Source organism: Abramis brama (assembly GCF_963993115.1).
Source record: "Abramis brama genome assembly, chromosome: 14".
Classification (NCBI taxonomy): Eukaryota; Metazoa; Chordata; class Actinopteri; order Cypriniformes; family Leuciscidae; genus Abramis; species Abramis brama.
In genome coordinates, this window is record NC_139976.1 from 9,589,157 (window position 1) to 9,602,641 (window position 13,485).

The window sequence follows — 13,485 nt, forward strand, 5'->3', positions numbered from 1 at the left end:
CTGTTTGACTCTCATCTCTGTGTTTCACACGTACACACACACACACTCTCTGAGGATATGCTCTTTCAATAGTCTGGGTGTGATTTTTGATTGACAGCTAGTGTTTGAATTAACTGGGTTCTTAATAAGGGGGCTGAAAACCTGTCGCTGATTTAAAATGATACCCGTGTGAGTGCTGGCTTGTGGGAATGCTTTTAATTGATCCGCAATGGAGACGTAACAGCTATTTGTCATATTTGAAAATGTGGTTGGACACGTCCTCCCAGTTTTCCAAACCAAAATTATACGTAGTCCCAATCCAACATCTGGAGCTGATGAATAGCACCTACTAATTTTTAAAAAACAGAAAGACAGCCATTCAATTTCACCAGTGTTTTGTGGCCATGCTGGCTTATTAATGTTTTGTCCTTGTGGTTTTCAGAAAATCAGATCATGAGTTTCTTGCCAGGACTAAACTGTTCTTGCCAAACACCATAACCATCTCTTTGAAAATAATCGTAGGCCAGTACTCAAGGGCGATAGAGTTACCTTCAAATGTCTGTGCCATAAAACTGGATGGGTTATTTTGCAGGTAGCGTGCTATAAACATGTTTACAGTTGAACTAACTTTCAGTCATGACAACTCTCGGAGTGGATTATTTCAACCGGCATTTATTGGCGTGGGGCATGGAATATACATAGGCTTGACGAGATCTGCTACGCTGTTGCTGCTGCTGCTGCTGCTGAGCAAATACAATAATTTGTTCAGCTTAGTCAAAAATAACAAACAAAGGAAAGGCTTCTTCAAGAAATGGTAAAGCCCCCGTAGCAGATCTCTAGAGGTGGGGCTGGGGAGGATGAGGGATAACAGAAGCTTTTATAATCGCGCAACGTGCCGATCGCAGGCTAGGGTAAGATATATATGCTTACATTGATTTGTAAGTACTTCTGACTGATTGGCTGGTGCCACGGCATTGAAAGAACCAATCGGGTTTCAGTTAGAGTTTCATGCATGAACTATGTATTTAAGTAACTTGCTCAGCACAATTGTCTTCAAACTGTTGCTTCGCCATTCTAGTAGTTGATCTGAAAGAAAAACTTACCATAGAAGACTGTTTATGCTTACTGCAATAGTGCCTCTTGTGGCAACTCTGAGAATGCATTGCATTTTATGACATTGCTAAAGATGGTGATTAATGGTGACAAATGGTGGTTCAATTCAAATGTGGCATGAAAATGGATGTTATTATTCAGGTATGAATTAACTATAAATAAAATCAACAAAATCAATAAAATCAACTATAAATGTTGTTATTTTTTTTACTTTTAAATAAGTTGCTTAGCAAGATTCTCTTCAGATTGTTGTTCTGCCATGACAGTTTATGCTCTGCCTGACAGAAAACTAATCACAGAAGAAAAAAGTTTATGCTAATGCTCGCTAACTTGCCCCCTTGTGGCAACAAGTAATTGTGGCTTACACTTTATTTTAAAGTGTCATTGTTACAGTGTAATTTATATATTTAAGTACTGAGCTTGTTATAGTGCCCCTTAATGTGGCAATACTGAGAATGCAACATGTAGCCTAGTTGTTTTTACATTATGATTTGTAATCGGAGCCGATAGCCTTGTGGGCAGCGCTCCGACATGTAACGTGATTGCACTTTGGGCAACACGAGTTCGAGTCCAGGCTTGCGGACCTTTCCCGGTCCCGTTCCCCTCTCTTTCCCACTTTGCTTCCTGTTTACTCTATACTATCCTATCATAATAAAGGGAATAACACCAAAAATAAGTCTTTAAACAACCCATTATGAATCATATTTTGACACATTTGTTTCAGGCCTAAACCTTTATCTTACAAAAAAACAAATGTATTTTTTGCATTACTCATTCACTTCATGGTGTTGCTTCTAGACTATCCGTCATTGTTTTCTTTTTCTCTTTGGGTGGTGTGCAGTTCTCTGTGTCTTTACATGCACGATGCACTTTTACTGTCCAGCAAACGATGCTCCGTTGTTCCCGCCAGCTGTGCTGTCTGTGCCTATACAAACACTCCGACCCGCAGACCTGGCTGTCGGACTTCGGCGATAGATCTTTGGGTCTTTGGTTTTCTGCCGTGTGCAGTGCGCTTTCTGTCTACTCTTTTCTTTCATTGTTGCCGGTTTAAAATTCCCCCTTCTCCTATTTGTCTTTTTCTCAAATCGCCTTTCCTCCTCTGCAACATTATTTCATGCCTCTGTCCGAGTTTTTTAGTGTGGTTTGACGTACCTCATCCTGAGAAGCTGTGTTTAATGATCCTGCCATAGGACGACTCACACGTGACACATAGACACACACACCATTGTGATTACTTCAACTCCTTGCTGCCAAAAATTTGTGGCAGTTCTGGGGTGTGGCGTGTCCCAATCATTTGGGAATTAACTCACTTCCAGTCTGACCTCCTTTTTTAAAATACACAGATGCAGAGTTACACACTCACACACTTACAAGACCACACACCCACTCATACGGCCTCTTCCCGATTCCCAGGAGAAGATGCTTCCTCTGATTTACAATTCAATTCATGACCAGGGAATACCACGGATGGCATATCATAACAGTGAAAGGTAAAACAACAAAAAAAACCTTTATGCAGACAACAATGACGAATTAAATTTAAAATTTAAAAATGAAAATCTGCCTTTTTTGGCACAACATTCACAAATGACATCACCAGGGAGGAAATTCCTCAACAGCAGCCAATCTCTAGTGGTTCTTGGAAAAAATGTAGCATGTTCTTCACAGTTTCAGCTGTAGTTGTTAATCTTTCCACTTTTTTTATTTCCTGCCTGTTTCAGTGTTCACTCTAAGATTTGAAGAAAAAAAGTAGAAATGTGCAGCAACCATCGTAGGTGTAAGCTGACCTTGATTCTTGCTTCCTGTCGTAGAGTACAATATGGAGTTGTGATATGATTTAGTGGATCAGATCTCTCTAAAGCCCTGTTTGGATGAAATAGTTATCCCTGAGGAGATTACGTAAATTTGTTCATCACAGATATTGTTTTATTGTATTAATTTTGTCGTATTTTATTCTATTTTTCCCCACAACACTTTTCTTGACCAAAGTTAAAGAATCTACAATATTCAGTATAAACATTTGAAGTGACAAAAATCATGTGTGAGAAACTGACTGAAATGTACGTTTTTAGTCACTGAAACCTTGACACCTGCCTCAGCTTTCCTTGACAAGTTTATGAGAGAAGTTTTGAATTAGGCTAATCATTTGATCCAGTTGAATCAATTGGACTGATCTGGATCTTGAGTTAAACTTACTGTTATGACCATGTTGTTCTGGTTCTGGTTGTTTTCTTCTTTTGTTTTTGTAGGTTTGATTGGTGACTGGGGCGTGACTTGAGCACACCTGAATCTCTTGATGGCACCTTATTTAAACGTGCAGTTGTTAGTCACCACCGCTACTAAATGCTGCTTCCGACCAGTTTTGAGAATGTTGTTTGTTGTACTTCAAAAATATCCTCTCGTACGGCACAATCCCAAACTGACTGAGTCACGGTTTAGAGACGCAAAGCAAACAGGCAATGAGTGAAGTGTGCTGTTTCTGCAGACCCTGCCCTTCCTCCCTCCCAAAGGCTATTTATTATGACTGTGAAGAGAGAAAATATTGGGGTTTTTCTGGAGTGGCACATGTTTTGGGGGACAGTGAGATGTGGGGTTGTGTGAGAGCGTGGAACCCAGCTGTGTAAACACTCCCTCACTTCACACACACATATGCGGTAACCACTCCCCTGACAAAACCCTTAATATGAAGTCTCTTATGCCCCTCCTCCACTAGCTCTGCCATATAAGACATGTTCCAGCTCTCACACTAATGGAGCTACAAGATGTTTGTGTGTGTGTGTGATATTTACAGTTGGACTTTTGTGTTTGTGATTTTGTGGAGCTTGCTTACAGCTCGGTCACTCATGTTTACACGTTTACCTAGTTATCTCTGCAGGGACATCTGTTGTTCTTAAATTTAGCACAGGATTCATGTTCCATATGCGCCGGGGTCCTGTTCACCTTATCAGGGTTTATTTTGCAATATTAACTGTCTGACCAAATATTATCCCTCTTTTTGCACAACTACTTACCAAGTAAATAATGGACATACAATATTGATGAGAATGAGCGAAATTGTTTTATTATGAGAGGAGAGAGAGGACACAGAATGATACAAGAGACATGAAACTGGCACAGTTATGCTGGAAATCCAGTGTTATCAATTTAGCAGGCTTTATATAAAATATTTGATAGCAGATTGACCAATCAGAAACAGGTATTCCAATTTTTTTCTTTCTGTTTATTGGGGGAAATAATCTATTGGCAATACCTAAAATAAATTCATACATATACATTTTATTTTAACTACCTAAAACATAAATTGTTATGTATGAATGCATGTATGTATGTATGTACTGTATGTATGTATTTATGTGCACACACACGCACACACACATTTATATTTTTGTTTATTATATTTTTACAAATAAATACAATTTTTATATATTTTGCCTAAACTATGTAATTTATTTATTTATTATAGCAAAATAATACTTTTTTATACATTTGCCTAAACTATAGTATTTATTTATTTATTTATTTATTTATTTATTTCAGGTAAATATAAACATTTATTTAAACATATATTTTTATGTATATTTTTTGTATGTGTGTATATATGTATGTATGTATTAAACAATATATAATTTGGCAAATGTATATGGTTTAGGTACATGTAAAATACGTTGAGTTTGTTTCTGTTACTCTTCGTTCTCTATTCTCTTCTCCACCATAGTTAGAGCAGCACTTGTGTTATCTCTGTCTGTTGAACTGAGTACTCAGCACCAGTAGACATAAACATCCTCCTGTGAAGAGAGACATAGAGAGAGAGAGACAGCTGTTGTAATGTACACACACAGACCCATTAGAACCTGGAGCTGTTGTGTGTGCCGATGGATTGCACTTCATTTGGATCTCTGACTTAAACAAGTAACACATAATCCAAACCTTTGACTTGACTTTTTTTCCCTCTCTCTCTCTCTCTCTCTCTCTCTCTCTCTCTGTCTGTGTGTCTCACACACATGTCTTGTTCCACTAAAGGGCAGCGCTGGGGGACTCTCATTTGATGACAAGGCTGAACATGCACTTGTGCAATTGGCAGTTACGTGAGTGTGTATTTGTGTGTGGCAGACACACTCGGGACTCCCACTCTTCAGGATTCTTCCTTTTAATTCCTTAATTGGATTAATGTTGCTCTGAGCCTGGAATCAGGCGATTAGTATGCACATGACCCGATTTCCTTAAGCGCTCGCACAAGAGTCACTCTCTCTCGTTCAGCCGAGTTTCGCACCACGGACATAAATAAACACACATTCCCTTTGGGGATCCGCCTGACAAGACAGCATCATCCTTTATAGCTCACTGTATTCCTGCCGTAATGACTCTGTCGCTGTTGTTTTTTCACAGTGACTGGGCTTCCCCAGGTTCAGCGTGCCTCCCCACACATGCTGTTTGGGCTTTTTTTGGCAGCCACATTTCTTTTTAGACCTCCCGCCATCCTTTCCTTTCCTCCAATCCCTCTGTTCATGTATCAGCAGCATTTCATTTCTGCAGTTTGGTTTATTAGAAGTGGTGGAAGTAGGGGGGAAGTTAGTAGGATGGGCGAAAGCAATAATTTCAGCGTTTGCAGCTGACGCTCAGCCCACGACGTGCTCGAGACGGAGGGGAAAAAAAGAGAAAAAAGTCAATAAAGCAAAGCAAACAAGAGGAAACATTTTATTAAAGGGAAGTTGGCGGAGGGCGTAGAGGAGGAGTGAGGGCTTTATGTGCTGTTCAGATGGTTGGGTACGGCGGGTGTAGTGCAAATCAGACTTGTGGCATAAAGTCTGGTCCACTTTACTGCATATTTTGGCCAAAAACGCCCATCGAAAGCTACATTCAGTTTACTTTTGTCTCTATGTGCTATTTAGATTAAATCCAGTGATTAGTTCTTCCTCTCAAGCTCTCATAATATTAACCTGGTGCCTTGTAAACACTGTTTTGTTACTCTCCAGGCTGGACCTGTGTGTGCAATGAACTTGCATGGCTGTTGCTGTGAGTTTCAGATGTGCTTTCCAGTTTTCTGTTCAGACTATTCATCAGACGGCCAGTGTCGGCAGTCTGTGGTTGTGCTGTCTGAGGTTGAGGCTACCAGGATACCAATGGCGACAAGATGGTTGAATCATGTAGGAGTATTTAGGTTCACATAAGGGTGGATCATCAGGTTTCCCTTTCTCCCTGCTTTCGTTCAGTTTGAATTTATCATAGATCGAATATTTAGCTTCTCCATGTCTCTAGGATTTCAGGGCTGAATGAGCAACTGCTGTGTTTTTCCAGTGTTTTCCCGAAAAATTCAGTGTTAATCTCATCAACGATTTTTATTTTTATTTTGTTGAGATAAACAATGTGCAATCGGTTTTAATCAGAAGTAGTTTCTGAAAATATGAGGTTAAAAAAATGCAAGATTTTTTTTGACAATCTAGTTTAATATAAAAATGTTAATCTTGTCAACAGAATGTTCATTAAAGAAACGTTTGTTAGTTCATCAAATAAAATGTCGATTTTAATTAAAATATGAAATTCACAAAAATATTGGTTGAAAAAGCTATATATACACAAAAAAATCAAATGTTTAAATATTTAGTTTAATTTTCTTGTCAAATACATTTTTGTTTTTATAAACGCATAATCTCATAAAAAAATGGTCAAATGTAAAATATACAGTTTATCAAAATATAAGGTGAAAATGCAAGATATTTGTTTTGTTTTATCTTTTTAAAATAAAATCTAGTTTTAATTAATATATAAATAAAGTATTTAAATTTCTCGTCAACTACATAATTTGTATCAACATTTCTGTAAAATTAGATGCCTAATTGACTATAATTAATAAATGTGACATTAGGAAATGTTGATTAAATTTAATGCATATATACACACACTATATATATAGATATATATTTACTTTCTCAAAGTCTTATATTGTGTCCTAACTGTTGACCTAACTAACCAACTGGAAAAGACCTTGTACATTTGAAAGTGGTGGATTTTGCCAGAATTGTGGAGACCACACCCATAATGCATTGGTGAATACTGCACAGTCCTTTCATTTCGGGAATGGAACCCATGGGAAGTGGGTAGGGACATTTGGGAGAAGACGGCTATAATGTGTGCTGGGAATTCTGCAGCTTTGATATTACCATTTCATGTAGCGGGAAACTGTTCCTAGATCAGCTCAAAAAGGCTACTTTCATCCCGAGGCGAGTGAGTGGGTGAGCGGAGACAAACTGTCTTGACGGCTGTGATCCCAGCATCCACCCCGGCTCCAGCGGCCTAACGTCTTTCCAGACCTGTAATTCCGCTGGTCTTTTCCTGCTTTCTTGACTTCTTTTTTTTTCCTGCTTGCTGTCATTTTTTGCCTAGGGCTTGAGCTGTGGCCTGGTGCTCTGTTTATCTTGTGAGAGCACTCATTTAGTAATTTCACACCCATAAACGTCTTCCTTAACCTCATCCCCCTCACCCACGTTAATTAACTTTTATCAGTTTAGGAAATGAAACCGCACTCGCCTTCACCTCGCTGTTTAATTGGTGGTGTTGGTTGTTTTAGAGGACACAAGGGCAGGGTCTTTGTCAAGGGAAGACGCACAGGAAACCACAGCGGTATACACTGAAACTAACAACAGTGTGTTCATGCGTGGTGTTTTTTCATCTGCACAGAATTCTCTGTTGTTAATCTTGTAAATGTTGTGCAGACATCGTCTTAAGCGCAATTCGTTCTATTGAGTTCCATGTTTAATAAGCTGGTTTGATGATTCTATATGCTGTATCACACCACGAGCGAATCATCTCCGGTGAGCTGCCTTATCTTTAAATTATATTATGTCTGAAGTTTATTAAAGCCGTGCCTCTGTAGCATATAGGTTAATCAAACTTATTGGAGTGTTGCAAATTCGCTTTGTTTCTTTCTGTGTTAAAAAAAACTAAACATAGATGATGTGTTGGAAATGTAATGACTTCTCCGTGTGGTTCGTATGTACTGTGCATGTGTAGTGGATTTGATTTAACCCTTGTTGGCTTGAATGTATTAAGTCTTGCGCATTTTCCTTCAGGGAAGAATACAGTTAAATCACTTTGATGCTAATCGATCCAAGGTTTCCTTATTATCATTCCACACCATCTTTTTACGCTATTTGTTTGTGCATCTGTGTTTTTTGGGTGATTTAGGTCAGTGGTTCTCAACATGGTTTTGCTTCAGGACCCAGAATTTATATTTGGATATGAAGAGTTCAGATGCAAAAGCCTCTAAGTGCCATCTGAAATTTTCTTCTAGAATGATCATTTTTTATAAAGCTTGTATATTTAAGTGAAGCAATTTCACTTAAATGACAATTAATAGGTCATTTGCATTGCCATTTAAGTGAAATTATTGAACTTAAATATACAAGCTTGATAAAAATGATCATTCTAGAAGAAAATTTCAGATGGCACTTTGCTTTTGCATCTGAACTCTTCATATCAAGTCAATTTTAAAAGTCTGTTGTTTTCTGTGCTAACTGTGGTTTGTTGCAGTTTATTCTTTGCATTTAGCATTATTTTGTCCCTGCTGGCTGGACAGACAGACACCCAACTTTGGGTGTGCTGTGGTAATGATTATTTGGATGAGAGTGTATTACGGCCTGTTTCTCATTCTCCTTTGTAGGTCTTGTCGCAAAGTGTGTGTGTGTGTGAGAGAGAAGCTACAGCAGAGTGATCACAGGGACTTCATTATGGGCACAGTGTCTTAGAACAGACTACACGCTTATGCTACAAAACTCTCTCTCTCTTTTTCTTTTTTAGTCATAGTTCTCCCCACAATTGCACTGTAATTGTCTAATTTGGTTAGAATGATTATTTTAGGCAGAAAATAATCTTCATGTATTTTCTCTTTGTAACGGCTGCACTGTAATTGTGAAGCAATTCAATATTTGGTCATTCCGTGGTTTTGTCAGATTTTTAACCATTTTTTTATTTTGTCCTGCAGGCAGTGGACTGATAGGGAACTCCCCTGCCTCCTTCATGGGAACATTTCTGGCCAGCAGTCTGGGATCTCCTCCCTCCCATCCCACCGGACCCCCATCATCCCCCTCTTCTCCACCCTATCGCTCTGGACCTCACTCCACGGCCCCGTCACAGATCTGGTTCCCCCACTCACATGAAGGTAATCATCTGTCTGTCTGTCTGTCTATCTGTCTGTCTGTCTGTCTATCTATCTATCTATCTATCTATCTATCTATCTATCTATCTATCTATCTATCTATCTATCTATCTATCTATGTGTCTATCTATCTGTCTATCTGTCTGTCTGTCTTTCTGTCTGTCTGTCTATTTAAAATTCTATATATTGTTCTTAGACCGTTTATCAATCTATATGGTCCTATTCTTCTATACTGGTCTTGTATAAATACCCAGCATGCTTTCTATATCGATCATAACCTAACAATGACAAACGCTCACATAAGATTCAGTGTGCTGTGCTATATTAGTGTACTCCTTTCGTAATTTCAGATTTTTATATACAAGCGTAATTATGTTTTCCCCTTATGTGCACTCCGTATGCTTAATTTAGACTGTCCTGTCCATAATATGCAATATGTTCTTTTAAACATTTATAGATCTTTAAATAAATGTGTATGCCTTTAGTGTGTGTCTGAGTGTAGTGTGTTTTTGTGTTGCACATGCCTGTTCTTTTTAAATAGTATGCACAGCTGAGCACTTGCTATTGGTATTTTCACAGATTTGTGTACAACCGCGTACAAGTGTATGTGTGTGTGTATCAGTGCGGGTTAACTGCTCTGTATCTGCGGAGCTCTTGGCAGCTGGCAGAATGGAACAGTAATTGTGGTTGGCAGCGAACACAGTGGTGTTACTGCTGGCACCCAGCGCTACTGTAACTGAATGACTGAACAAATCTGCGCGTGCGAGACAGAATGAGAGAGTTAGAGGGAGAGGAAAAAACGTGGCGCCGTAGCCGACCTAGAGCATATTCTTCTGCGCGGAGAGCTTTATATAAACCATCAATAACCTACAACAATAACAATAATCATAAATATAATGATGATGCTTCTGATTATCACCATTAAAATAATAATAATAAAACTAATAGCAATAATATTAATAACAGAATGTGTCTATAATGATACAAACGGCCCCATCGTGATGATAAGAGCTCATTATCTGAATCAGTCTTTAATTGTGCTTAGCCCCTTGAAGCAACTGATTGGATGGTTTCGTTTCCCCCCCAGCCGTGTCCCTGCACTCCCTACTTCATTTGCATAAAAAGCATGTCATCAAAACGAGCCATGCAATTACCCCAGCCCCGTTCCCCTGGAGACGGTCCAGCTACCGATGATGTGACGCCCCACCTGACCCATTAGGCCAGGGGGGTGAAAGGAGGAGGACAGGAGAGAAAAGCGTTAGTTGATTGGATGCAGCGGGATCTCCTGTGCGGTCCAGGAAATTGTTAATTAATATTCATTAACTTTATGAGGATGGTGCTGTAATGTCTGTCGGCAATTTAGTAAATTACCTTAAAAGCAACAAAAAAAACAAAAAAAGGCGAGGAAATGCATTTTGAGCATCATTGTAATGGGATTTCATGATGAAGTTGAGCTGGTCACAACGGCCGCGTGGACACCCGACTGCCAAGAGACGTTGCAATGTGAGGCTCAACATTAGAGGCTCGCTGTTTTGGGGGTTGATGTGGGGTTTCCTCATCCAGGCCCAGAGGTCTCGTGACCCTTACGGTTAAACCCAACTGCAACGGTCTACTTCCTGCTCAGACAACCGACACTCACACACATCTGTGTGTGGATTTGTGTGGATACGTGAATGCGGTTTTAACTGAGAGATGTCGATGGTTAGAAGCATCACCACAGGGAGGTGCTGGCTTCCGGACCCTGCTGAGTGCGCGTGTGCGTGTGTGTGTGTGTGTGTGTGTGTGTGTGTGTCCTCTCTGCCTTTTGGCCCCTTGGCTCCTCTTTTGGCTTTGAACAGTTTGTGGTCAGGCAACACTTTTCAGTGCCTCCTTTATCTCTCCCGGTCAGGTGTGTGTCAGTGTGTTTGTGTAAATTAGTGTCTGAGAGAACGTGTGTTTGTAGTCATATCATAGAAATACGCCAACAGTGAGACATGCTGGCTCAACCTAACTGATAACCAGATACCTAAACGCCCAACCGCCCCATGGCAGACAGATCAGCCAGAGGTGTGTGTGTTTTTCAAACAGAAAACACAAGATATTGAGTTACACTCCAAATATTCCCATGGAACACAAATAGTTATTTTGCCGATACGATGATCAAAGTTTCCGATGCTCTTTTCTATGCAAGTGAAGTATATATAGTGACTGTCAAGCTCCAAAAAGGACGTAAAAGCACCATAAAATTGTCCCACATGACGCCTGTGCTATCATATCATAGCTTGTGGCAAATAGACTGAAATTTTAGTTGTTATAGACCTCATGCACCAGAGAAACGTATATTTCTGTATATTTATATGGCATTGCTGTTGAAGAGTATTTAGCTGTTGAAGTAACAAAAGTTATCATGAGCATTATAATGTTTAAAGTAACTGTCATAATGAATGTTAATAGACCAGGAAGGTTTTAAAACGAGTGGTTCATTCATAAATCCGTAAGATCTTACCTTCATGTGTGGAAATACAATCCGTAAGACGGAACACAACTAGATCAACACTGAAAAGGGGCGGAGCTACATAAGGTCTATACACTGATAATCTTTCCCTTTGGTGAGCTGTTAAAGTTAAGGTGTAATGGAAGTAGCAAAAAGTTTCTTCCGTATTGTGTACATCTGAGTGAAATCGAAAAATGATTCGACGTATCAGAAAAAGAAAAAACGTAGGGCGTGGACTTGGTTCGGTCCATCAGTGAATTGGTGAAAAAAAAAAAACATGCATAGATGAATCACAATTAGATCAATAATATGCATTTAGAAAATAGGGTTCATTTTTATTTCACGCCAATTTGAAGTGGCAGAGTCGGTGAGTTGAATTTGAGAACCGAATCCAGTTTCACTAAATTGTTCTTTTGATTTGGATATTTTCATTGAATCGTTTTATCCAGTTTCTCAAAACCAGTATGAATATGTTCATGAATCATAGTTTTGTGAAACTAGATGAATCAATGAAAAGATCTGATTTAAAATAATGTCATGAACTCTCAAAGGCGGAAGTCAAGATTTTCAGTGAACTACGACTTTCATTTACACACACACCTCTATCGTATGATTTCAAAAGAATTTCATTATATTGAAAATAGTGTGCAAAATATATATTTTTAAATCTAATTTTGAGTTCCATGGAAGAAAGAAAATCAAACAGTTTAAAATGACACGTTCCCTTTAATCCTAAGCATGTTTTTCAGAGGGAATTAAGATTTTTAATTGTGCTGTTTGTTATCCATTTATCCATTAATGTTTTCCCTTAGAAATAAAGTGACTCTCTGTGCGTTCCCTTACGATCAAGTTAAAAGCAACCTGGACACCTGTTTTCCCATCTGTGTGAACCCTCTGAGGAACATCAGGTTGCGATTGTGCCTGACCAGAGGATGCTTTCGTTTATTCTGTCCCTCTTTCTTTCGCACACACACTCTCACACACATATGTGCCCTCTAAATCCTCTAAACAAGTGTTGTGTGAGGCATTAACCGCACAGCTGAGTGCTTCGCTGGGTGTTAATAAAACGCCCGGAGCAGGTAGAAGTGAAGTCGGAACAGCAAAAGATTCGGAGAGTTTGTACTTTGAGTGTGCGTGAGGGTGTTAGGTAGGTCTGCGCGCTACGTTTGTGTGAGAGAGAGAGAGAGAGAGAGAAAAGGAGAGCAAGGGAGTTGGCTCAAAGCAACAGAGAGGGGATCACCTTTGAAGTCCCAGCTGGTGGAGGAAGCCAGGCTTGGCTTGGCACATTGCATGCAGTGACTGTGAATGTGTGTGTGTGTGGAGTGTGTTTAGCCTGGGAAAAGACATGGAGACAGTTTGTATATTTCATAATAAATGAGAGAGTAAGAGGAAAATAATTGGTTACAGTAGCTCATGTACACCCACTCAAATATATGTTATCCCACACACACACACACACACACAGAGTCTGTCCAAATGATTGTTTTTAAGGACTGAATCCAGGAAGCCCCAATCGGCATGTTGCCAGCTGGCCGAACTCCAGTGTCTGGCGCCCAGCCAACGCACAGATCTGCCACCCGAGACTCTCTCTCTCTCTTTTTCATACGCGTATTCTCTTTCTCGCCGTCTCATTGTCCATCTTTCTTTTATCTCTCACTCATTCAATACCTGAGTTTTTTCTCCCTGATGTACTGAACCACTCTTCCTCTACATTAGTTTTTTTTTTTGTTCGTTCCTCTCTATTTTTCACCTTCATCCATTGCTCTTC

The 13,485-nt window shown here is 39.4% G+C and overlaps 1 protein-coding gene across 5 annotated transcripts in view; it reads left to right on the forward strand.

The window, feature by feature from the left end:
- Positions 1–13,485, forward strand: part of bahcc1b (BAH domain and coiled-coil containing 1b) — a 98,988-nt gene that overhangs the window by 43,857 nt on the left and 41,646 nt on the right. For 4 of the 5 annotated variants that reach the window (XM_084134485.1, XM_084134484.1, XM_084134486.1 and 1 more), the window contains exon 3: positions 9,071–9,247. In XM_084134485.1, coding sequence (XP_083990611.1) covers positions 9,071–9,247 — 177 coding nt within the window. Of the gene's footprint in view, positions 1–7,778; positions 7,902–9,070; positions 9,248–13,485 lie in introns of those variants that run through there. The other variant, XM_084134488.1, reaches the window with a different exon arrangement.